Genomic DNA, 25,625 nt, shown 5'->3' with positions numbered 1-25,625 from the left:
TTCCAATGCAGGGGGCCTAGGTTTGATTCCTGATCAGGGCACTAGATCCCACGTGCCACAATTAAAGATCCCATATGTTGCAATTAAAACTCAGCAGAGACATATAAATAAATAAATATTTCTTTAAAGAACAAGAAATAGTTCAGGGTAAATGCAGAAAGAGGATGCTGGAAGCTTGGGAGATGTGCTAGCACCCCAACTCACTTTATATTAAATGATAGCTAATATCCACAAATGTCTATAAAGTTCACTTTTAGGTAAACTGCTCCTTTATAAGCTTCTATCTTATCTGTCTGTATTTCACCAGCTAAAGCAAAAACAGGCTAAAAAATGAAAAAAAAAAAAAAAAAAGATCCTACATATCATTATTGAAACATATAACCCCTTACAGGAAGGAGTATTTTGAACTGTAGTTTAAAAATCAATATGAGTAATTAGAGCCTTCTATTTCTTATTTAACTTATAAGCAGAGTACATCATGAGGAACACTGGGCTAGAAGAAGCAGAGGCTGGAATCAAGATTGCCAGGAGAAATAACAATAACCACAGATATGCAGATGACACCACCCTTATGGCAGAAATTGAAGAGGAACTCAAAAGCCTCTTGATGAAAGTGAAAGAGGAGAGTAAAAAGGTTGGCTTGAAACTCAACATTCAGAAAACAAAGATCATGGCATCTGGTCCCATCACTTCATGGCAAATAGATGGGGAAACAGTGGAAACAGTGTCAGACTTTATTTTTTGGGGCTCCAAAATCACTGCAGATGCTGATTGCAGCCAGGAAATTAAAAGACGCTTACTCCTTGGAAGGAAAGTTATGACCAACCTAGATAGCATATTAAAAAGCAGAGACATTACTTTGCCAACAAAGGTCCATCTAGTCAAAGCTATGGTTTTTCCAGTGGTCATGTATGGATGTGAGAGTTGGACTGTGAAGAAAGCTGATCACCAAAGAATTGCTGCTTTTGAACTGTGGTGCTGGAGAAGACTCTTGAGAGTCCCTTGGACTGCAAGGAGATCCAACCAGTCCATTCTAAAGGAGATCAATCCTGGGTGTTCATTGGAAGGACTGATGCTAAAGCTGAAGCTCCAATACTTTGGCCACCTCACGCGAAGAGTTGACTCACTGGAAAAGACTCTGATGCTGGGAAGGATTGGGGACGGGAGGAGAAGGGGACGACAGAGAATGAGATGGCTGGATGGCATCACCGACTCGATGGACATGAGTCTGAGTGAACTCCGGGAGCTGGTGATGGACAGGGAGGCCTGGCGTGCTGTGATTCATGGGGTCGCAAAGAGTCGGACACGACTGAGCGACTCAACTGACTGATTTCTTTGCAGGCACTTTGATTGTTACCAGTGAAGTAATTTGCTTTAATTAGTGTCATAAAGAATTTATTTTTCTAAAGGATATAAAATTTATAAAAGCTCATAATTTATATTTACTGAACTACTTAAAATATTCTGGAAATTCTGTTTTGATCTCTATTAAAAGAGGGCATCTTTTTGTTATGAAACCTAGGGTAGAATTAAGATCCAGTTTAAGTAAATAAAACAGGAACTGTGAATAGCTGTTTCCCATATATATATATAATAACACTTACTTTATATAAACATACAAATGAATATGAAGGGACTAATAAAAGTGCTAGTTTCATTTATTTTATTACTACTAAATTTTCTGAGATCACACAAGTATAAATTTTAATTGTAAGGTTTCTACAGAGTCACATGAAAGTTTTTATTTTAAAAATACTACTTATGTTGCGGTAACATATACAGAAATGTTTTCAATAAACATTCTTTATGACCATAGGTCAACTAGCTTCTTGGTGTTAAAGTTACAAGGGGTGGGGTGTCCCCAAGGTGGGTTTAAACAGACTTTAAAACAAAGCAAATGTAGAGAACTTACCGTTGTTTGACAGTAAATACGTCTAATCCCTGTTACTCGCCAACTTTCTAACTTTTTGACTGTGAACCATTACCATTCGCCGTGTAATAAGGAATCAGAAAGCCCCGATGGTCTAGGACTTGAAAACACTGTGCCTCTGATGGAAGATCACACGAGACCCCACGAAGCCCATTGTGGGCATAGCAACCATGAATGATTGAGTAAGACTGGCTAAAAGGCACTGCTTTAAAAAAAGGAAAAAAGGCCTCACAAAGAACAAGTCTAGACACTGGTTCCATTCCAGTGATAATAAACGGACAAGTTCTTTCAAACGGTCCCAACTCTATGACCTAACTCCCCTTCCACAACCTATTCTACTCACTAAAACAACATTTAGAGTTGGCTTTTGTTTTTAAGAGGAATTTCATTTTCATTTATGGGTAGGTATATGAATTTGCAAAGCCGTCTTCATCCCTTTCAGAGAGGATGTTAAACTGGAGTGTGATGGTATTTTGTGATCACGCTCACTCTATTCCCATCCTGCTCGGCTCCTTCCCCACCCTCGCACAGACAGACACACACACACACAGACACACGTACTCTGTCACAAATCATATTCAGTGATGGTTCTGAGTCTAAAACAATACTACAAAGTTACTTTGTCAACCATGACAGGATTTATAGATGCATAAACCTGTACTGGTGCTCCTTTTTGAGTGTATGTGTCCCCTGAATTTAAGTGACAAACAATGTTCAGGAACCATGTCTAATTCTGTGTTTCATTGGGTTCCTGGACACTTTTTTCAATCGCTAGGCATAAGCGAAGACTACAGAGGCACCAGGAAAAAAAAACAAAACCTTTCCATCAGTTTCTGGATGAGGTTGAAAGAAACTGAAGTCATACGAATAAGATAAGTCATTTAATCCACTCTTTGTCTAAAAGGACATAAAGATTTTTATCCTGGGCTTTTTCCAGCAGGAATCTCAACAGTCCCCGCTGGGCTAGGTATTGGTTGTCTGTCTCCTGGCATCATGATTTTTAAAAACAAAAAAACAGAACTGGGGGGTGGGGCGGGGGGAAAGGGAGGAGAGAAAATTACGGAAGCGGGCGACCAGAGGCAATATATACTCTGAGGAAACAATCTGAGCTTCAAACTATCTTGGGGATTACCGATACTATAATAAACAGAGGAGAGAAGGCAAATAAAGATGGCCTTCCCCTTTATACCTTAATTCTGAATTAGTAAATTCCTTTTTTTTAGGGGGGGTGTGTCTTTAATACTGGGTGATAACAAACAGGTTACTTAGCAGGGTCTAGAAAAAGGGTCAAAGATCATTCAAGAGAGTACAATTATTTAATAATCATTATGGTGGTCATAAATCAGAAACTTAACCATGTTAAAGAACACCGAAATTTAAGAGACTATTGCTTCTCTGTCCATGGAATTCTCCAGGCAAGAATACTGGATGGGGATCTTCTCCACCTGGGATCGAACCTGTGCCTCGCGCATTGCAGGCAGATTCTTTACTGTCTTTACCAGGGAAGCCCATTTTCTTTTCTACAATTTATTAAAAACCAGATTCATTTTAGATGGGCGGGGGGAAGCTTCTAATTCCACTGACTCTCAGGTAGGTTTAATAATCTTTTCCTTTTCATGGACTATCTTAGTATGTAAGTATAGACAAACTGTATGAGATTTCCAGAAAGTTCATCTCATAAAGTGACTGAGTGAACTGGCAAAAGTGAACAGGTTTAATAACAAAGTTTTGAATAACAGTCACTCAGCAAGTGCCAGTTTGTTTTTAAATAAATACAAGGGACAGGACAAATATATATAAAACAATTATTCTTGAATTTATTTTAAACAGGCATTTAATATGTGTCCATTCTGGGGGAAATCAATCCTGGGTGTTCATTGGAAGGACTGATTCTAAAGCTGAAAATCCAATACTTTGGCCACCTCACGCGACGAGTTGACTCACTGGAAAAGACTCTGATGCTGGGAAAGGTTGGGGGCAGGAGGAGAAGGGGACGGCAGAGAATGAGATGGCTGGATGGCATCACCGACTCGATGGACATGAGTTTGAGTGAACTCCGGGAGTTGGTGATGGACAAGGAGGCCTGGCGTGCTGTGATTCATGGGGTCGCAAAGAGTCGGACATGACTGAGCGACTGAATTGAACTGAATATGTGCCAAGGAGAAATTTTCCTTTGCTTGTAAAATAAATGTGCTCTAATACCTGCTGAATTTGAAAGCGTTAACCGTTTGTACATCTACCACAATTCTACCATATCTAAGACCACAATTCTAAAAGTTATCATAGGAGACAATAGGTTGATGCTCATTTTGAAAACAAACAGCAGTGAGCGACTCTCTGCCCATCTTTCTCCATCTCAATAAACTCCTCTTAATCCTTCTGACTTTCATCCCCTCACACTAACACACAAGCAATGAAATCTTAAAAGTACTCTTTTGACTTTAATCCAGAGCCCTTGACCCAAGACTCCACTGGCTTCCCTAGTGACTCATAACAATAAAGAATCTGCCAGCAATGCGGGAGACCCAGGTTGGATTCCTGAGTTGGGAAGATCACCTGGAGAAGGCAATGGCAATCCACTCCAGTACTCTTGCCTGGAAAATCCCATGGACAGAAGAGTAGGGCAGGCTACAGTCCATGGGGCCTCAGAGTCAGACACAACTGAGCGACTAACATTTTCCAGGCACTCAACCACATTTGTCCTAACTCTCAATATTCTTGCCTTTACTGTCATTCCTGTGTTCTCCTTTTTCTTCTACACATTCTAGAATGCAGAATCTAGGTGCCAGAGGAGAGAGACTATGAAAAATAGGCCATCATTCTAACAGGAACAACAAAAGCAAGTCCGCTTGAAAACTGCCTTTAGGAGATGGGAGGGCCAATCCACCAGAAGTAAATTAAGTCTCAGTTGTGCCCCAATCCAACTGTGGTCCCCGTAACCATTCCACACACCTGGGCCAAGTCCCAGCGGGGGAAAGGCTCCTGGAACCTGCTTTACTGTTTCCCTGATATTATCATAATCACATTGCCAGTTTGGGGGAGGCGCACAGGCCCTTGGGGGCCGGGGCGGTGTGTGTGTGTGTTTGTGTAATAATTGGTATGAAAAAAAAGTGAAAGCATTAGTTGCTCAGTTGTGTCTGACTCTTTGCAACACCACAGACTATAGCCTGCCAGGCTCCTCTGTCCATGGAATTCTCCATTCCAGAATACTGGAATGGGTTGTGGTGCCCTCCTCCGGGGAATCTCCCCAACCCAGGGATCGAACCTGGGTCTCCTGCATTGCAGGCAGATTCTTTTACTATCTGAGCCATCAGCCAGCCAAACCCTCTGTAAAAAATAAGCAGCGTTATTAATATTGTCACGATAACGCTGTCTACCAAGTAGCATTAAATGAACCTGAAAAGTTTTAGATCGGCTCCTGAGCAGGTAAGTCTTACCTGTTTTCCTCTTTTAGTGAAACTTTTAAGAAGCACCTCAATGTCAAAAAGTTGATTTCTTAGTAAGAGTCTCTCAAAAGCTTTTTGTTAGACAAATAAAGTCCAGTTTTTTCTGGACTTAACCAGAACACAATCTTGAAAAACAAAAACTTGTGAGGAACACAAAGCACTGGAAAACTCTATAGCTTCCTAAGTCTGAGGGTAAACACACCTCCAAACTCGGCTTTATGACATAGCTCCTACTTTGAAAAGCCAAAAGGCATAATCTAAATTTAAATCAATTAATAGAGAGTTTGCACGGTAACAACTTGAGGGTTCTGCCTGCTTTCTCATTATTTCTGCCCAATTTCTGAGCTCTCTCACTGAAAGAAGATTCTCTACTGTTTAACCTTAAACAAATTTTAATTTTTGAGGGGAAAAAGCGGAAACACTGTCATGTTCTCTAGTCAGCCTTTCATCAGATAAACTTATACCCCAGAAAGATACAGACTATGTGATTGTACAAACTATGCTGATCAAGTTCAGTCCAGTCACTCAGTTGTGTCCGACTCTTTCAGACGCCATGGATTTCAGCATGCCAGGCTTCCCTGTCCATCACCAACTCCTGGAGCTTGCTCAGACTCATATCCACTGAGTCAGTGATGCATGCTGATCAATGAAACCCACCAAACTACAAGAACATTAAAACGTATCTACTAGGGCTTTCCTGGTGGCTCAGTGGTAAAGAATCTGCCTGTCAATGCAGAACACAAGAGTTTGATACCTGATCGGGAAGATCCCACATGCCGAGGAGAAACTAAGCTTGAATACCACCACTACTGAACCCCCCACCCCGACAACTACTGAAGCCCACATGCGTAGAGCCTGTGCTCCACAACGAGAAGCCACTGCAATGAGAAGCCCACATACTGCATCCAGAGAAAAGTCGCACAGCAATGAAGACCCAGCACAGCCAAAAATAAATAAATAGAATTTTTAAAATGTATCCAGTACACCTGCTTGCACTAAAGTAGGATTACATCTAAATATTCCTAGACTAGTAGAAATCAATATGACATATGTTAAAACTTGGGTAGGAGCTCCACAATCTTATTATATTTGACTTAAATTCCATTTGTCTGCTGAAAAACAAAGCAATAAAAGCCAAAAGGGAGTGGAGGGGTGGGTAGTACACACGTGTATAGACAAATATTCAAGCTTTTATGACGCCAGTATCTTCGATCTGTACCTTTACTCTAGGAAGACCAAAAAAAAAAAAAAAATCTAACTTTTTGCCAAGTTTGGTTTGCCAAGTGATCCAGATCAGTTTGAAAGTTGGACAAAATATCTGACTAGGAAGCAACTGCTTATTTTAAATGTTTTTCATTTCTTTCAAATGAACTGCTTTAAACACGCTATGATTCGGAAGAGACAGAAAACGCGACCGTGATACTTTCTCCGCTCGTGCTCTGTTATGTCATTAGAGAGACATGGAGAGAACGGAGAATCCATAATCCAAACCAACAACCACGCAAATCTCAAGAGGTAAGGCGAGTCTCCAGGGGCAGTCAAAATGAAAAAACAGCCACAGCGCACCACCTGCCCGTTACCTATCAAGTGTACACCCAGGGAGGGGTCGCGGGGAGGGACTGCATGCCTGAGTCTAGAAGGCTTGTTTGAGGTCATGCACGCAGCAGCGCTCAACTACACAGTTTATTCGGATCCTTCACTCCTTTGATGTCAGCCCTAACGGGAGGAGGCAAAGAGAAGAAAAGGAGGGAAGGAAGAAAGAAGCCATGTGGGGAAGGGAGGAAGCGGGAGGAGGGGATCAAGAAGAGAGAGAGAAGGCGGTTTTCCTCGGAGGGCTCGGTCTTCCCACCTGAACCTCAATCTCGAGCTCACTGGTACTTACTGCGGGGAGCTGTGCACGGGGGCACTTACCTCCGTGAGCATGTCTTACTGCCTTCCCACATGGCCAAGAGGCTTTCCTGTCTCCACACATGCCCTGGCCAGCCCTAATCGGTGCCACTGGGTCACTGTCTTTTGCTCTGGCAGCTGCAATGGCAGCCCTGACAGGAGAGAACTTTTCATCTCTTCCCTTGGACTGAGCCATAGGCAGCAAGCAGCGAGCGCTCCCAGGCACAACTCCCCTGGCTCTGCTCCGAAAAATGCTCTCTCAAGTACACCGTTGCTTAGCAATATTTGCCTTCCCCCTGTATGTCTGAAATTGGCAACATCTGTCCCTTTGGCAGTTTTGACTTGTGCACAGCACCATGCTCATAGTTTAAAAACACATTCCGCTTGATGACACGGGCAATCCTCCACTCTTCCCATCTCCCCCAAAACCACGAATGTGGACAACCCCCTCCCCTCCGCAACAAGGTTTAATCTTCACTTGGTTTTAAAGATCGCCGATCTAAAGGATTCAAAATACTGAAGCTCAGTAGGAGTTCCTATTACACCCCACCTATACAGTGCTGTCTGCACAATTACACCTGACGGTGTGTCTGAACTAAAAATCCCCTTTAGTCTGAAATGTTTTTTATGTAACATTTTCTAACATAAGGTATTATGTGTAAATACTTATTAGTAAAATAAGATATAAAGGCAATTCATTCATGGTGTAGGGAGGGTAGATTTCATGCTCACACTATAGCCCAACCTCACAAAGATACAGAGACACACACACACACACACACACTGACACAGATCAATGGCAGAGGAACCTAAGAAGTCTAGAGAACAAAAGTTCATTTAAGCAATTACAACGTGATGAATTTCAAAACAAACGCCCTTACATTTCCTAACTTTTTATGCATCCCTCAACACAGCCATCTTAGTGATTTACTGAGGTTACTCATTAACACTATAAAAGTAGTTCACAATACTGTAATTTTATACATAGGGAAAAAAACTAATAAAAATAAAACTTTATGGGTAGCATATATGTTCTGCATGTAATTTTACTTTTTATCTAGCACGTCAAAGAGCAATAAAAGTAATAATATTAAAAAGCATAAAAACCCACTAAGAATTGAACCAGCATGCTATGTGCCTTCAAACTTGCGCATGTAGACATTTTTGTTCACTTAAACAAATCAGGCTACAATTTTCTTTTTCCCCAAACTAATCTTAACATATTACAAACACATGTTCTCAAAAACATTTTATAGGAACTGAGTTCCAGCTACAAAGGGCAGGCTGACCTAAAGCTCTCATCAAGTCTCTACCCAGAACTGACAGAGCACAAAAGCCTAGGTGATACCAATGGCTGCTAAAAATACATCCAAAAGGTCCTTGAGGAGGTTTAACAATAGCCCTAAAATTCCTTAACGTGCTTAGATTCATAATCCTGCATTAGCCCCAAATGTGAAGTCAACACCAAAGAACATGCTTCTCACCAAGGCTCATCACTCACTACTTGCCCAGGTCCATACAATAATTCCTGTAAAGTCAGGCTTTTTTTTTTTAACTGTAGTTTATGGGAGAAATTTGTGCCTACTTAGCAAATGGGAATTCTCAAAAATCTCAGATATTCCTCCACTTCATCCTCAGTGGTTCTGGCCTTGCAGGATAGTGCTTATGAGCAAAGTTCCAAGTTGGACATACCAGTTTCGAGACATGACCCTGCCAGGAACTAGCTATTTAAGTTCTCTGCATGGAAAGAGCTTAAGCACAGTGCCTGGTACACAGTATATTCTCAATAAATACAGACATCATTTTTCACTCAGATGTATCCTACCATGATACAAAGGCCTCAGTCTTTCTGTTCCCCCTCTTTCAATCTACTAACCTTTCCCACTTCTCCACCCCACCACCGAAACACAACTTTTATTCAATGAACATCTATGAAAACTTCCCCTGGAAAGGGGACATGCATGCTGAAGGAATGAAAAAGTGAAAGTCACTCAGTCATGTTTGACTCTTGCAACCCCAGGGACTGTAGCCCACCAGGCTCCTCTGTCCATGGACTTCTCCAGGCCAGAATACCAGAGTGGGTTGTCACTGATTCTCCAGGGGGTCTTCCCAACCCAGGAATCAAACCCAAGTTTCCTGCACTGCAGGCAGATACTTACAGATTCTCCCACATTGCAGGCAGATAGCAACTGAGTCACCAGAGAAGCCCGCTAAAGGAATGAACAACAAATTTATATCTTTCAGTAACTGTTTAGTACAATCCTTGTTGGCAACTCTCTGTGATTTCTCTTTAAACAGCCAGTCTCTTTAGCTCTGAAGGAGCCATCACCTACTAGACACCTGTGTCTGCAATAGGTTTCTAATAAATTCTGAATTAATTAATGTGGGGAAAACAGGATGATTTGTAGAGTCTGGGAGACCCGGCCCTGGGAACCAGGGAGAATGGTGAGAACCAGGGCAGGGCTGTGGTGCTGTCCATCCGGCAAGTGCTGATAAGCCTTGGGGGTTTGGTTGAGACTGCCTCCAGGAGCCCTTCACATCAAGCCATTTATGGGACAAGAAGAAAGTGCAGAACACACATTCCCTGAGATGAGTTCCAAGCCCAACAGGGAAAAGCAAGAACTGGCCATTTAGCACTGCCCTTCTACATGACTGTCCCTTTATGGGGCCACAGTGGGCCACTAGAAAGCCAAATCCTGGGGTTTACTTAACCAACTGCTAGAGCATTATTGAGAATGTCTCCACTCTGAGACTTCCGGCGTGAGACCTGCTCTTAAGAGTGAATGCCACAATCTACCCCATGTCAGTCAACCAGTAAATATCAGGTCTGCAGGCAAGGGGACCAAAACACAGACTGTAATGCTCTAATCAAAATGCTCTATCTTCATTCCCACGCAATGATGGTTCTACCCTACTCTGATATTCTGAAGAAACTCGATGGCCCCTCTGCTGTTTTCACTCCTGAAAATACTCAATATTCAAATAGTCCAGCCCCATTCTTCTTCAAATCCTACCCACCCAATAACTTGCATGACAACCTGCTGGCATAATCAGAAATACATTTCACACAGTATTATCATAAAAGCCTTCCAAAAGATACTCCTCACTCAAAAATGCCGACCATATGGCGTTAGCAGCAGGAAGAGCAGTAACAGCTGTCAGTAGTACAAACATTTATTAAGCACCAGTTGGGATGCAGAAGTGGAAGAACAGGGGAAAGAAAATGATGAACAAAATTTGGTTCTGAACTGAAGAAAGCTTTTCAAGCATGAAAAGTTCCCTCACTGATGAAGGCAAAGAGATGCCTTAAGTCACACTGAGGCATCAAGCCTATTCTGTGACACTGCCCCATTTCTATATGAACTTTTACTCTCCATGACTCAAAGTCTAATCTGAAACAGTTTAACCCAAACTTCAATTTCACACTGTCCTGACAGTGATACCATATTATAATACTACCTGTACTCTTGTTTTTTTTAAATCAACTTATGATCAATCCACGTTTTTACTTGGCTTCATCTTAAGTAATATTTATGAAATTCTGGGTTTGATGTGCTGGAGTAATTATATTTTTTAAACTCACATTAAGATGCATAAAATTTGGTGCCCATATATTCTTTCGGAAGTTCATGCTCTAATCAATACTATTTAAACCAAAAGCTGAATGAACATCTTGGGACATGTTGACGATTTTTAGTTAAGCAGCAGTGATTCCCTACCTTGTAAAGTCATTCTAGTTTATTCGTGTACCCAAGTGTTGCCTGTCCCTCACAAATTATATGAAAAAAAGGGCCTACTCATGCCTTTCCTACCTGAACCCAGAACACCAATTAACACTATATGATGTACAGCTCAGTAATCTTTTTTCCATATGTTCCATGATGCCCAAATATCAACACAACTGAAAGCCCTGACAAGTTCTCACAACAACCAATAAAACCCTGGAATCCTGAAAATGAAGCAGGACTCAATACTTAATTAGCAGCACGAAGTTCATTTTAGAAAGCACACTTTAAAACATAAGTAAAATTAAACCCATGAATTTCATTACATCACCAAAACAACCGAGAAGAATACCATCAAATCAACCCAAAACATCAGGGTATCTCTTAAGACCCTGGAGACTACTAAATATAACTGCCATGTCAATAGAGACAACCTGCAGATGGGTAGTGGACAGTGTTCCCACAATGTGGATTTGCCTTTACTCTCAAGGGAAGGTGGGATATCCCAGTTACTATATGCTAGGCTAATATATTCCATTTCATCTTCATAACAGCACTGTGGTTCAGGTAGAATCGTCCCACTTGTAAGTAAAGGAAAGTGAGCCCAGACAGCCTGACTCTACAGGGTTATACATTAGAAACATTACATCCCATTTAATATTTCCTTTGTTGTTGTTTGTTCAGTCACTAAGTCGTATCCGACTCTGCAACCCCACAGTCAGCAGCACGCCAGGGTTCCCTGTCCTTCACTTCAGGTCACTTCACTTAACTATCCTTCACTTCATTATTCTCATCAAATATTCCTTAAATATTTTCTTAAGGCCTTAATATTCAAAACTTTTCAACTACCTCAATTTCAGATTATAAGCCGACAGTGTTAAAATAACCATGATAATGGTGTGATACACAAGCTATTTATTAAATAATTACTATACGCCAATCACACATCTAAGGGTTTCACAAACATTTTCTTGTTTAAGTCTAAATACTAAGAACTATTCTATTACTGATTCTGTTTTATAGATAAGAAACTGAGCCTTGAGCAGTAATTTTTAGTAGCTGAGTAATTTGCCTGTACTCTGCTAATTTAAGGTAAAAATAAGATTCAAACCCAAATCTGCCTTACTCCAAAACCCATGCTCTTAACCACTACCTATAATGCCTGAAAGTTCCATTGGATTAGTGCCCCAGCTCACCCTCCACCCCAAGAAAAATCTTCAGGAGTATCTTCCTATCCTCCAACAATATCCACAGTGTTTAGCATTCCATGGATTACATGTCCTATTATATATTTTTCATCCCTAGTTATAAAATTATTAAGACATCAAAATGTTCAGTAAGGATACTGCTAGGAGTAAAAAAGATTGCATCCAAGAAGAAAGAACAGTTTGGAAATTCTCCCCAAACAGTCACAGCCCAGTTCTTCAACAGTATGCTGCTGCTGCTATAAGTCGCTTCAGTCGTGTCCGACTCTGTGCGACCCCATAGATGGCAGCCCACCAGGCTCCCCCGTCCCTGGGATTCTCCAGGCAAGAACACTGGAGTGGGTTGCCATTTCCTTCTCCAATGTATGAAAGTGAAAAGTGAAAATGAAGTCGTTCAGTCGTGTCTGACTCTTCACGACCCCATGGGCTGCAGCCTACCAGGTTCCTCTGTCCATGGGATTTTCCAGGCAAGAGTACTGGAGTGGGGTGCCACTGCCTTCTCCCCAACAGTATGCTAGTTGTACTAATTAGGGCTTCCCTGGTGGCTCAGCTGGTAAAGAATCTGCCTGCAATGAGAGAGACCTGGATTCAGTCCCTGGGTTGGGAAGATCCGTGGGGAAGGGAATGGTTACCCACTGCAGGATGCTAGCCTGGAGAATTCCAAGGACTGTATAGTCCATGGGGTCCGAAAGAGTCAGACATAACTGAGAGACTTTCACTCACTTACACTAATTAAGGATACTTATACAAGTATACAATATTCTACTCTACAGACCCTGTTGGGCTTCCCACGTGGCGCAGTAGTAAAGAATCCGCCTGCTGATGCAGGTTCAATCCCTGGGTCAGAAGATCCCCTGGAGGAGGAAATGGCAACCAGAATTCTTGCCTAGAGAATTCCACAGACAGAGGAGGCGGGCTATAGTCGCTATAGTCCATGGAGTCACAGTGTCAGACATAACTGAGTGACTGAGCATGCCCAGACCCTGTACACTACAGAAACTTAAACGTGAGCTGTCTATGTAATTCCAGGATCAAAATTGATAAGACCAGCTCTGGGGGGCCTGGGGGTGGTGGTGATGGAGTCTCTGGAGCCCCCTCTTTCCCCGTATCAGAAGTCAGAGCTTTATATCCTTCCTCTCTGATGCAACCAGTAAAGGCTGTTCACAAGATGAAAACAAAAACATATACACGTTGCTAAGATCAAAGGAAGGAAAGCAGTTCTTGTTTGCTGAATGGGTGTTGAAAAGCAACTTCCTATCATTCACTGTAAAAATAAGAAAAGTAATTTAGAATAAAAGGTACTAAAGGCTATGCTAATGGACTTGATATAGGAAATAGCATCACAGTTCAACTGTGAGAATTCAAACTCTTTTTTAAAAAAGAACCATAATATTTTGGAGCAGAAAAGAGCATGATTATCCACCCCCTCATTACACACAGAAAAAAAACTAAGCAAAGTGCATTTCTAGTTGGTGACAAGGAGGGTAAGAATTCTACATTCCATTGTTTATGGTAATATCTAAAACTTTTTAAAAAAAGGGTGGGGGGAATTCTCAAGTAGGCTAACTTGTGGGAGTTTTTCTTCAACTAAAATACGAACAAGTGTCTAAATTACACACTTAGCAGTTTATAGGAAAACATCACATTCGGACACAGGGGCAAAAAGATAAAAGAAGACATGTAGGACCTACTTCATGTTGTTTCATTTAAAAGTTTGCAAATCAACCCCTTTTCAGTTTCACTGTGTGTGTGTGTGTGTGTGTATGTGTGTGTGTATTTGCGTGCATATGCATGTGTGCTCACACATGCGCTCAGTGGCTTGAGTTGTGTCCAACTCCTTACGACCCCATGGACTGCAGCCCGCCAGGCTCCTCGGTGCATGGGATTTCTCAGTCAAGAATCCTGGAGTAGGTTGCCATGTCCTCCTCCAGGGGATCTTCCCCACCCAGGGACTGAACCCGCATCTCCTCCATTGCAGGTGGATTCTTTACCCACTGAGCCACCTGGGAAGCCCCTTTTAGGTTCACTAAGCAACTTCTCTGGTAGTCTGCTGGCTAAGGCTCTGGACTCCCAATGTACGGGGCCTGGGTTCAATCGTTGGTCAGGGAACTAGAGCCCACATACCACAACCAAGACCCAGCGCAGCCAGATAAATAATAAGTATTAAATCTTTCTGAAAAGATGTGTCTTTTGCACGTCTGGGTTCTCATCTCTCATCTCCCTGTGCCCAGAGGGAGGCACAATCACGCGACAGGGAGACGCTGCACTTCACAGGGAGAGGACTCCCACACTCCCAGGGCTGGGGCAGATGGCAGGTGGGGCACAGGAGCACTGGGGCAAGCCAAAGCATGCTCACTAAAGGGCTGGCCAACTGCTGTTCTGCAGAAATGCCAGTCTTCTGTTGCCAATGCTTCCAGAAAGGGGGAAAAAAATCAAAATCTAGATTTCAGTGTGATATCTACCAACTTTCAGATGCTGGAACAAAATTAACACACCAGACAAGAAGTGCCCCTCTGGGTGAGTGCCCTGACTGAGTTCAAACCTTCCTTCTCTCCCCAGAGAGGGAATTGGTAACTGGGAAACATGCCCATTTTGAAGAGAAGGATCTTTTATCCTGAAGATAGCTCCATATGGGGCTTCGAGGTGATGCTAGAGGTAAAGAATCTGCCTGCTGATGCATGAGACCTAAGAGACTTGGGTTCGATCCCTAGGTTGGGAAGATCCCTTGGAGGAGTGCACAGCAACCCATACCAGTATTCTTGCCTGGAGAATCCCAAGGACAGAGGAGCCTGGTGGGTTATAGCCCATAGGGTCGCAAAGAGTTGGGCACGACTGAAGCAACTTAGCACACACAACCCCATACACAGAATGGACATCTTCAGTTCCCTCCAAGAGATGGTGAGAAGCATGAGGCAAGCTCACTGCTGACCTGGGATGCTCTCCTGTCAGAGCCTTGGGTTCGCAGCGGCAGCCTGACAGATCGCGAGAAACATGAACCAAGGAAGCAAAAAAATAAACCACCATGCAGTTATTTTATATGACTTGCACGAAATAAATCTGTGAACTGTAGGTGAGTCATAATACAATAAAGGACTCAATTAGGTTCAGAACAACACACCAGTGTTTTCCCTCATCTTAGCAACTAGTTCCCTGGAATCCTGAGAGAACATAAGGGACATAAAGGACCCTGGTGTCTGTTTTACCCTTTACTGCAAGATAATTAATCTTACTAGAAAATTAAACCCAGGCTGCCAGTCGGACATTTTCAGGGTCAATAATTCTTAAGTTACTAGGATACCCATTAATGATACCCAAGTGGTATAGAGGAGTTACTGCCTCTACCCAAAATGGCTGGCTCATTCCCAAAAATGTGATTCATTCAGGGCAAAATATTTAAATCTGCAAATCCTTGGAGATTAACAGCAATTTTATTGTAAGTACCACTTCAATATTTTAAATACACACACACACACATACACACACACAAAAAGAAGGGCTTCCCTGGTGGTTCAGATGGTAAAAGAATCCTCCTGCAATGCAGGAGACCTGGGTTCAATCCCTGAGTCGGGAAGATACTCTGGAGAAAGGAATGGCAACCCACTCTTGCCTGGAGAATCCACATGGGCAGTGGGAGCCTGTCGGGTTACAGTCCATAGGGTTGCAAAGAGTCAGACATGACTAACACTTTCACTAAAGGAAATCTGGAGTCTTAATTAAACTAGTGCAAAGCACTTATATACACAGCGGATACACGAAAATCATTACTTTTCAATTTTTCTAGTACATAAACCACCTGATTAATCTCTAAATTCAATACTGAAAAGCACAGCAATTTAAGGCTGGCACTCTACTAAGAACACCTATTAATCCGATTACACTGCTTATTTTCAAATCCACACCCAACAATGCCTAGAACGACCTGGGAAATAAAACAGGCTGGAAATGGTAATTTGAACAATTCCTCTAAAAAAATTATTGAACTTAGTGCCTGCTGCCTGTCTAAGTGTCCTAAAACAGGAAATTCGGTGCCACAGCGAACTGTTTTCCCCTTCTCCTCCAACACACACTTATTTGAGGCAATCTTTCAGACTCGAGATCAAAGTAAACCGGATAAGAACTCTCAAGCTGAGCATAGGGCAGGAAATTGACCTGTCTGGCTCCAGTCCTCACCTGTGCCGAACACAAAAGACAAACAAGCATATGAGACCAGTGACCCCACCCTCAAAAACGAGGCCAAGGAGAAGTGCTAAGGCTGGAGGTATGGGCTCTAGGAGCAGAGGGGAAATCCTTGCTCAAGAGCCTGGGTAACAGTCTCCCTGGGTTGGGAGGCACAGGTGGGAGGGCCCCAGCCCACACCTGGAAAGACAGGTAAGAAGGGAACTGGAGGTTCTTTTTCTGGAGGCAATGGAGAGGTTCCAAGGGATCTTAAACTAGGACAACTCGATCCGGCTTTCATATAATTATTATCATGCGGAACAGTGTGGCAGATGGTTTGAAGAAAAACCGCAGGAAGACAGGTTAGAAGGAAGCTGCAAGAGCTCAAATAAGTGACAAGAAGCTCAACCACAGTACGTCCCTGGTGGTTCCATGGCTAAGACTCTGCGCTCCCAATGCAAGGGGCTTGCATTCGATCCCTGGTCAGGGAACTAGATCCCACATGCCGCAACTAAGAGTTAACATGCCGTAACTAACTAAAGAAAGAAAGAACTCACATGCAGCAATGAAGATCAAAGATCCCAAGTGCCAAAACTAAGACCCAGTGCGGCCAAATAAATAATAAATTTTAAAAAAGAAAAGCTAAACCATAAAGGGGGGGTGAGGAATGCAGAAAAGGAAAAGCCTTCAACAGACGTTTACAAAGCAACCCCCGTACAACTGGGTTGCCAGGGGGATAAAGCAGAAGATACAGAAAGGAACTGAGATGGACAACGCAGCAAGGAGGAGAAAGCTCAGTGTGTGCGTGTGGAGAGGTCCAGGGGAGGCAGGTGTGAAGCCTGCCGTGCTCAGGTTCTCTGTGAGATGCTGCTGCAACACGCACAAGAACCACCTAGTGAGCAGTGGACATAAACGGACGCAGAGCTCAGAAAACTTGCGGGAACTTCAGGCCAGAAAAGTCAACCAGGTGGTCATCAGGGGGTCAAGATTTGAAGCCCTGAGTGCAGATGAGACTAACCAGAAAAAGGCTGAAGAAGGAGAAAAGATGGTTGAGGGCAGATCCTGAAGAAGGGGCGGGACAGGCAGCTTCTGGCGGAGAATGGAGCATGCCTGAAGAGGGGTGGCAGAGGATGAGATGGTTAGAGAGCATCACCGACTCAACGGGCGTGAATCTGAGCAAATTCCAAGAGACAGTGGAGGACAGAGGAGCCTGGCGAGCTGCAGTCCACGGGGCTGTAAAGATCAGAAACCACTTAGCGACTGAACAGCAACTCAAGAGGTAGAAGAAAGAGAAGACAACACAAAAGGGCAGTGCATGTGGAGATGGCGGCCAGTAGTGTCAGACGTCACAAAGAGGTCATGCAGGCTATGCTCAAGCGCACTCCTGGACCTGGGCATCTAGAGGCGGCCATCACCGGGACCCGGGCATGGAGGGGAGAGGATGGAGGCTCACGCCACCCTGCAGTGGGTTCAGAAAGTGGATGGGAGGAGAGCAAGCATGCACAAAGTGTTTACCTACTTCTGTCTCCAGCGCTTGAGCTGCGAAGGGAACAAGAAAGAAGCAGTCGGAGTAAGACACTGCAGTGAGGAAAGGTTTGTTTTGCCTTTTCAGCTAGGAAAGGTCTGGATGGAATCACAGATTGTTAGGAAAGAGCCCAGTGACGGGAGAAAGATGTAAGGCAATCAGAAAGGGTGTGCGGGTGGCCGGGCAAGAGGAAGAACACCTCCTTCTCAGAGATCAAAGGGAAAGAGAGAACTGGTGGGTGTGGATGTGGAATTTTATTTTTCTTTTTGAGTCATCGTAGGTAGAAGGGACTGAGATTTAAACCTGGTGACTGCCTCCTCTAAACAGCAGAAAAAAATTTGAAGGTCTCAGAGCAAGCCACATGGCTGCCACCAAGGGTGAGCTGGAATCACCTTGTCGTTTGAATCATCTGTGCCACTCAACACGTGCGTTTGTCAGATGCCAACATGAACGCAAGGCCAGGCAAAAAAACAGAGCGTTCCTAATGCATTGTTAAAAGTGTTACACAAAGGCTCGTGACTCCAGAGAAGACATGTTGTGTGGCAGAAACAGTATGAGAACCAGAGGGCAAGAGTCCTGGTTCCATGGCCCCCAGCTCTGCCACTTACAAGCTTAGATCATTAAACTTCTTAGAGACTCGTCGGTTCCACGGCATGGTAGATGGTGGTTCGTGCCAACTGCCCTGCCCAGCTCACAAGGTTGCTGTGACAATCAAGAGGAAACAAATAGACAAGGGCTTGGGAAATTAAAAGGGGGGTGGGGTGGGGGAGGGGGAGGTAGTCAAGTATTTCCCAGTGCGTAAGCTTTGTAAGGGCTTCCCTGGTAGCTCAGCAGTAAGGAATCTCCCTGCTAATGCAGGAGACGGAGGTTCGATTTCAGAGTTGGGAAGAACCCCTGGAGGAAGTTATGGTAACCCACTCTGGTATTCTTGCCTGAAGAATCCCCATGGACAGAGAAGCCTGGTGGGCTACAGTCCACAGGGTCAGAAAGAGTCAGACACGACTGAAGTGACCACACACACACACACACACACACACTTTGTAAAGTGAAATATTTACACCAGGTGTTGCCAAACTCTGGAAAAGGTGGCTGCTCAGGGGTGAACAGGATGTTCACCTTGGCAAACCGGCTTTTAAAAGCTTGAAAACCCGCAAGTAAATGCTTTCTTTTCCCAGGTTCTTCATCTGTTTAACACCAGAACATCTAATATTTAGAGCTTTATTCACCTCGGAACACCGTACCTGGGCACTCCTGCTCCCTCTGATCTGAGCCCACCTACACATTCAAGTTACAGCCCAATACCCAGGAGCCCAGGAGCACACTCTAAGCCTTCCTGCCTCCTCAACACTAACTTCTCACCTTGCTCCTGAAAGTCCAGCTCAAATTTCAACTCTAATCACACCTGCCGCCACTTACTGAGCTCTTACTATGTACCTAGTACTGGTTTAAGCACTTCATAAGGATGACCATCCATCCACTGGCCCCACTGTACAGAAGAATACACTGACAACACAGCAAGGTCGAGTTCCCTTGCCTCTAACCAATCTTCTTGAACCAAAGGTCCAGCTACTTCTATTAGATTTCACACCATTTCCCGTCTTTATGTCTTCTCTCTCCTTAATCCCTGAGCTTGGAATATACTTTCACCAATAACCAAAGTGCTCCAGAAGTCAACTCAAAAAAAAAAAAAAAAAAATGCAGATTCCTCTTTTCAAAGTCAGTATAACACAGGTGTCACAGCTAAGGGCGTCGACTCGAGCTAACCTACTAGGATCTGGACTCTAGATCCAGCGCTCAGAGCCCGGGTGAACATGGGACAAATGAATCTCTCCGCATCTCTGTAAATCTCTCAGTAAAAAGGGACAGCAACAGTGCTCATACACAGAGAGCGCTTGGAGCCGTTCCTCTCATAAAGTGTGCAAGACCACAGTGAGCACTGCGTGACGGTAATTAGTAATTCCATATTCTCTTTTCATACTGGTGATACTTTACATTTTATGGCATGGACTTTCATTTTTTATAAATAAAAATAACGAAAAATCTTTCTTAGCAGCTCCCCTTTGTATCTAGAGGGTGTTCAAACATGGTTGACTAAAATGACAGAAACCTAGACTGTAAGAAGTGAGTCCTTCTATGACTAAATTGTTCCTGAAAGAAAAGGTTTTAACATTTTGCAAGAATGGCCAGATTATTTGGCAATAGGAGAAAGAATTTTTTTTTACAAGTTAACATGTTCTCAGGCATGTGAAGGAAAAAATGTTGGAAGTAACATAAGAAACTTTAATTATAGCGTAAGATTCTACTAAATTTTTTCTGTCTCTAAAATGCAATAGCAAACATTTGCTTTGGGGTGGAGTGCTTTAAAAACTGAGCTGTAAGGGCAAGGAGAATCCACGAAGGGACTGTGAAAGGCACAGAATGCTCTTCTTTCTTAATTCATGCAATTCAAAGCTTTAGTCTTGCCCAATATGAACTTTCGGAGTTCTTTTTTTTATAAATTGGAACAAAAAAAAAAAAACCCCTAGGGTGATTTATCTAAAGGACAGAGCTAGAAGTAGGACCTCTAATTACTTAAATACTGAGGCCTGTAGATTAAAACATTAAACCTCAAAAGCTTTCAGCCGAAGGGACTAAGGAGATTAGAATGGGCTTGACAAATTACCACAGGGTTAGGGGGGTGGAAAAAAGCAGAGAAAAAGTAGGCCAAGCTGAAACAGGGAATAAAATGAGGCTCAAGAAAAATCTAATGATGTGTGTGGACCCTGAGCATCTGTGTAGGGCAGGGGGGTAGGGACTGGGGGGTGTGCAGGGAGGACAGGAGGAGAATGGTCGACCTCAGGATTTCAACAATTAAAAAGGAACAACATTCATGTAGAACTGCTTAGAAAGTTCTTGGAAAATGTGAACGTGCTGCAAAGTTAACCTTGGAAAATGATTTTCAAATAGATCTTGGCAACTAGAGAGGAGAAATCCAAGGCCAAAAACTAAACTTGTTATGATAACATGAAGCAAGATCTTCTCTTTAAAGGCATGCTGCTTAAATATCTCATGCATATCGGCCACTCCCTCCAAAACAGCCTCAGTCAGGACCACTAACTGGGTCATCAACAGGACTCCCCTTGGAGTATCTGGTTTTCTGTCCCTGAAGATTATCAGCTGGCTGAAAATAAAGCACAGTTAATCTAGAGAAGAGCCGCAATGACTCGGGGGGCTATGTGAGAGCCTGGGAGAGCACACGGCCTGGAAAGATTCTAAAGCAGTGAACGTCTCCACCTTGGCAGAGGCACAGAGTGAGGGACCCAGGGGGGATCCAATAACCCTCCACAAACATTTCAAGTGTGAAAACAACAAAGAGGAACAGGAATTTCTTATCCTGGTACCAAATGTACTTCTGGCATCACGAGAAGGAAAGTAAAACCTACGAAGAAAACAACTCCAGTTAATACCACCCAAAAAGATGTTCCAGGTTCAATCAGAGGCTTTCTTCTTGCTCTGTAAGCAATTCTATTCTTTGCACCAACTCACTTCTAGCAATTTTAGAGTTCTTTTTTCAAAATTATTTTGCTTCTGTTATTTAAAATGTTTCCTTCAGAGTTTAAAGAGTTTCTTCAAACTAAGAAAATTTTGCCAGGATCAGGAAATTAAAGGTGGCAGCATCTACTTGGTTCTAGCTGGTGAAACAGAAAATATGATTTTTCACCAGATTTCTCCATTTTGTAAATACTGGCTCAAAGGGGAGGAAAAAAAGAAAAAACACATTATATAGGCAAAACAAAATAGTCTGCAGGTCCAGTCTAGCCCTTGGGCTGTTTGCAGCTTCAACTCAAACTTGTCAGTCATTTGCCACTATTTTTAAACATCTATATTTAGATATTTGGGGATCTAAAATTTAGCCAAGCAGATACAGGTTAGTCACTATTCATTATTTCTCATAAACAGAAAGTACTCTGCCTCAGACTCTCAGTATCCTCGAAGAACTGTGCACACGGACAACCTTTTTGGCTCTGCCATCATTCTCCTCACAAACATGTAAGTCACATAGGTCTGCCCAAGTGAACTGAGTTCCAGCTCATGGAATCTAATTTAAATATTCAATGAAAGAGCTACTGTAATACAAATATTTTTAGGAAACTAAATGAGGCTAAATAAGTTTGTATCAGAATCTTACTTTCCCCCATGAACCTGAAAATGTTGGAGACTCAAGGAAAAAAGGGCTTCCCAGGTGGTGTTACCTGCCAAAAAAAAAAACAGGAGACAGAAGAGGCACAGGTTCAATCCCTGGGCAGGGAAGATCCTCTGGAAAAGGGCATGGCAAACCACTCCAGTATTTCTTGCTGGGAGAATCCCCATGGAAAGAGGAGCCTGGTGGGCTTACCGTCCATAGGGTCACAAAGAGTCGGACATGACTGAAGTAACTTAGCATGCAAGGAAAAAACACACACACACACACACGAGCTGTAAAGGAAGCATGGATGTAGGCTTGGGGGCCCCAGTCCCTTACTTCTTCCCTGTGGTTCCTCTCATGTCCTGCTCAGCACAAGCAGACTCATCAATTCAGCAGATCTTTTGGTCTCAGGGTCCACATGGGAGACCCCGAACCACCAGGAAGGGCGCCCTTCTTGAACTTCTTGCAGTTTGTTATCAGTCCTTCTGAAACAGTTTCATTTCCAGGCTCTAGAAGAAACCTCATGAGAATCAGCTACAAACACTTGAGTCCACCTGTAAACTTGCTGAATTTTCTATGATAGGGCCCAGGAATTTTTATTTTTAGACATTTGTATTTTTAACCAGCTTCCCCCAGGTGATTCAGACCTGCCACTGAGTTTCAGAATGAATGCATAAAATGAATGCACAAATTCCCTTTGATCTACAGTCCAGGGTTTATAACCCAAGAAAACTTCTAATGGTCTCTGTACATCACGCAGCATAAACCATTGGCACATACTTGCCCTCTGCTTGGAATACTGATATGGTTTAACTCCTAACACACCTACTGTACAGCCTGGATGCTGATGTGCCCCCAAAAGTCAGGCTGAGATCCTATCTCCCAAAGGTCATGACAGTAAGAGGTGGGGGCCTCAGGGAGATGCTTAAGTTGTAAGGATAGAGTCCTCAGAAACGGAACTGATGCCTTTGAAAAGAAGTTTCAGAGAAAGTCCTAGTCCCTCCCACAGGTAAAGACGCAGCAAGAAGACATCGGCTGGGAACCCACAAGAGAGCCCTCATGAGAACATGACCACGCTGATGGCCTGATCTTGGACTTTTAGCCTCCAGAACTGTGAGAAATGAATTTCTATGGTTTACAAGCCATTCAATCTGTGGCATTTTGTTATAGCAGGTCACATGGTCTAAGGTAACTTCTCACTTTTTTCAGTTGCACTCACCACTCAGATCTCACTCAATACTTCTCCTGAGGATTCTTCCCTAAGCACCTACATTCTAAGCCACAATCCCTTTATGGATCTTATCATAGTTTTTTGTGTTAAGTCACTTCAGTCGTGTCCCACTCTTTGCAACGCCATGGACTGTAGCCCTCCAGGCTCCTGCTATCCATGGGATTCTCCAGGCAAGAATACTGGAGAGGGCTGCCATCTTTCTCCAAGGGATCTTCCCAACCCAGGGATCAAACCTGTATCTCTTATATCTCCTGCATTGGCAGGTGGGTTCTTGACCACTAACGACACAGGGAAGTCGCAATAATAATAGTTTGCAAATTCCCTTATATTATAAAATTAGATTAGATTCCCTTATATTATAGGGTTAATAGAACCTGCCAAACTTCTCACACATTGATCTGAGTGGTTATTTGAATAGAGTCAGTTTCTAACTAGACAGTTAAGGTCCAAGAGGACAGATATCACCTGGGGTTTGCCCACCACTGTAACCCCATCCTCAGCACCAGGCTTGCCATACACTAGGTGCTGAAGATATACTAAAGTACAGAACTAATGATGGGACATGGAAGCGGCGGAACTGAACAATACTATGAGTGATGCATCAGCAGGATATACACCATCAACAAAGCAGAAGTGAACCTCTTAAGGGGTTAGATCATTTCATAACAGGGAAGTTCCTCTTTTCAGGGTTTAAGATAGTAAGAAAGCTAAACATGAAAGCAGGGAAGACTGTGTGTGCGAACGCAGTGAATCATTATCACAGTTTTCCACTATGGATTACTCCACACTACAAGGCCAGCAGTTTACTTAAAATGGAAGGTGTAATTTAAGAATCACATGCATTAAGGTAGTCCAACAATGAATTCACAGCTGCAGGTGACACCTGAGTCTTGAAAGGAGGTTGAAGGATTTGGCATCAGAAAATGTTCCCAAATGATGTCATGAGAGGCCACAGCAAAGAGCAATTGCTTCGCAGAAATGAGACACCATCAGATCTCAAAGCCAGATTTCTCTGGAGGGGAAGGATGTAGGACCACATGAGGAGGTAGAAGCAGAAGCAAATTTAAACTGACAGTAAACTCTGCTGGGTTCCAGGGACTTATTTGCATAAATTAAGATACTTGAAATATTGACACGTATACACTTCAAACCGTGAGTGAAAAAAAAAAAAGAAACCTGTCATTTCCCCGCATCTATAAGCAGATTCTCACATTTCCAAGATGATCTTTGATTTTTTTGTTTCCAAAGACCCAGTAGGACCCCATTTCTTTCCAGATTGCAGAGCTGACCCAGGGAGGGTCTGGTTGAGGGCCTCTTCAGCTGCACCTGCCTGGTCCCCAAACTTCAAACCCTCACTACATGCAAACACAGCCCAAATTTATTTCCAGTGCTAAGAGTAGATTTCTTTTGTGTTATGATTTCTATTCATCTTGTGTGAAACCTCCAGGATTTAAGCTATGTCAAGTGGTTCAAAATGGAGTCCCAGCGACCAATGTGAACTTCTGTATTAGTTGTTTTGAAAAGTCTACCATAGAGTCATGAATGTCTTAAAAGCAAGACCATGACACCCACAGATAAACTCCCTAAAATGAGCCTACTGAGCCAAGCAACTAAAGGCTCTCCCCGGGAGGACCTGACTCCCCTCCTGAGAGCCAGTCCCCAGATGCTAGAGGCTCTGTCCCTGCTGCTGCTGCTGCTGCTGCTGCTAAGTCGCTTCAGTCGTGTCCGACTCTGTGCGACCCCATAGACGGAAGCCCACCAGGGCTGTCCCAGCAGAGGGCAAATTCTGCTCGTGCTTGTCCCGAGACCCAGGGCTGAACCAGAGGCCACTGCTCATGCTAAGATGCTGCCTTTCTGGACTTCTTGGAGTGGTTCGTCATCCCCTTTCCTATTTTTCCCATTTGACTGACCTGTGCCATGTGCTTACTGAACACTGGCTCCATTTCATTTATTTCCAATCCTGTGATTCTTACCCCTCCACAAACACCCAGTCTTAATGTTTTCTCTGGGCTGGTCTACTACTGACTATGGTCAACATGTCCTGTCTACCTAGATACTAAACGGCATCTCAAACATAGCACGATCTACCCAGAGCTCCTGGTTTTCCCTCCAAACCTGTTCGGCCCAGGTCAATTCCATCTCAGCAGCAGGTATCATCTCACCATCCAAACCTTTCTAATAGGGCCTTCCTCAGGACTTCCCTGGTGATCCAGTGGTTGAGACTCCAAGCTTTCAATGCAAGGGACAAGGGTTCAATTCCTGGTGGGAGAACTCTAAGATCCCATTTTGTTGCAAAGTGTTGCCCCCACCCACCCCCCCAAAAATAGATCCTTCCCTGATGTCTCCCTTTCACTCA

General features: G+C 43.3%; 1 protein-coding gene across 9 annotated transcripts in view; it reads right to left on the bottom strand.

Moving 5' to 3' along the window:
- The window catches only part of AFF1 (ALF transcription elongation factor 1), a 198,501-nt gene that overhangs the window by 68,295 nt on the left and 104,581 nt on the right, over positions 1-25,625 (bottom strand). For 5 of the 9 annotated variants that reach the window (XM_055434310.2, XM_055434316.2, XM_055434312.2 and 2 more), the window contains one exon: positions 9,423-9,473. The exons of the other annotated variants lie outside the window; for them this stretch is intronic. In XM_055434310.2, coding sequence (XP_055290285.2) covers positions 9,423-9,473 — 51 coding nt within the window. The remainder of the gene's footprint in view (positions 1-9,422; positions 9,474-25,625) is intronic. 9 annotated transcript variants of the gene reach the window in all.

This window comes from Moschus berezovskii, chromosome 5 (assembly GCF_049115385.1).
Source record: "Moschus berezovskii isolate FMDL1 chromosome 5, NW_MosBer_1.0, whole genome shotgun sequence".
Taxonomy (NCBI): Eukaryota; Metazoa; Chordata; class Mammalia; order Artiodactyla; family Moschidae; genus Moschus; species Moschus berezovskii.
This window is presented reverse-complemented; position numbering and strand designations above follow the sequence as displayed.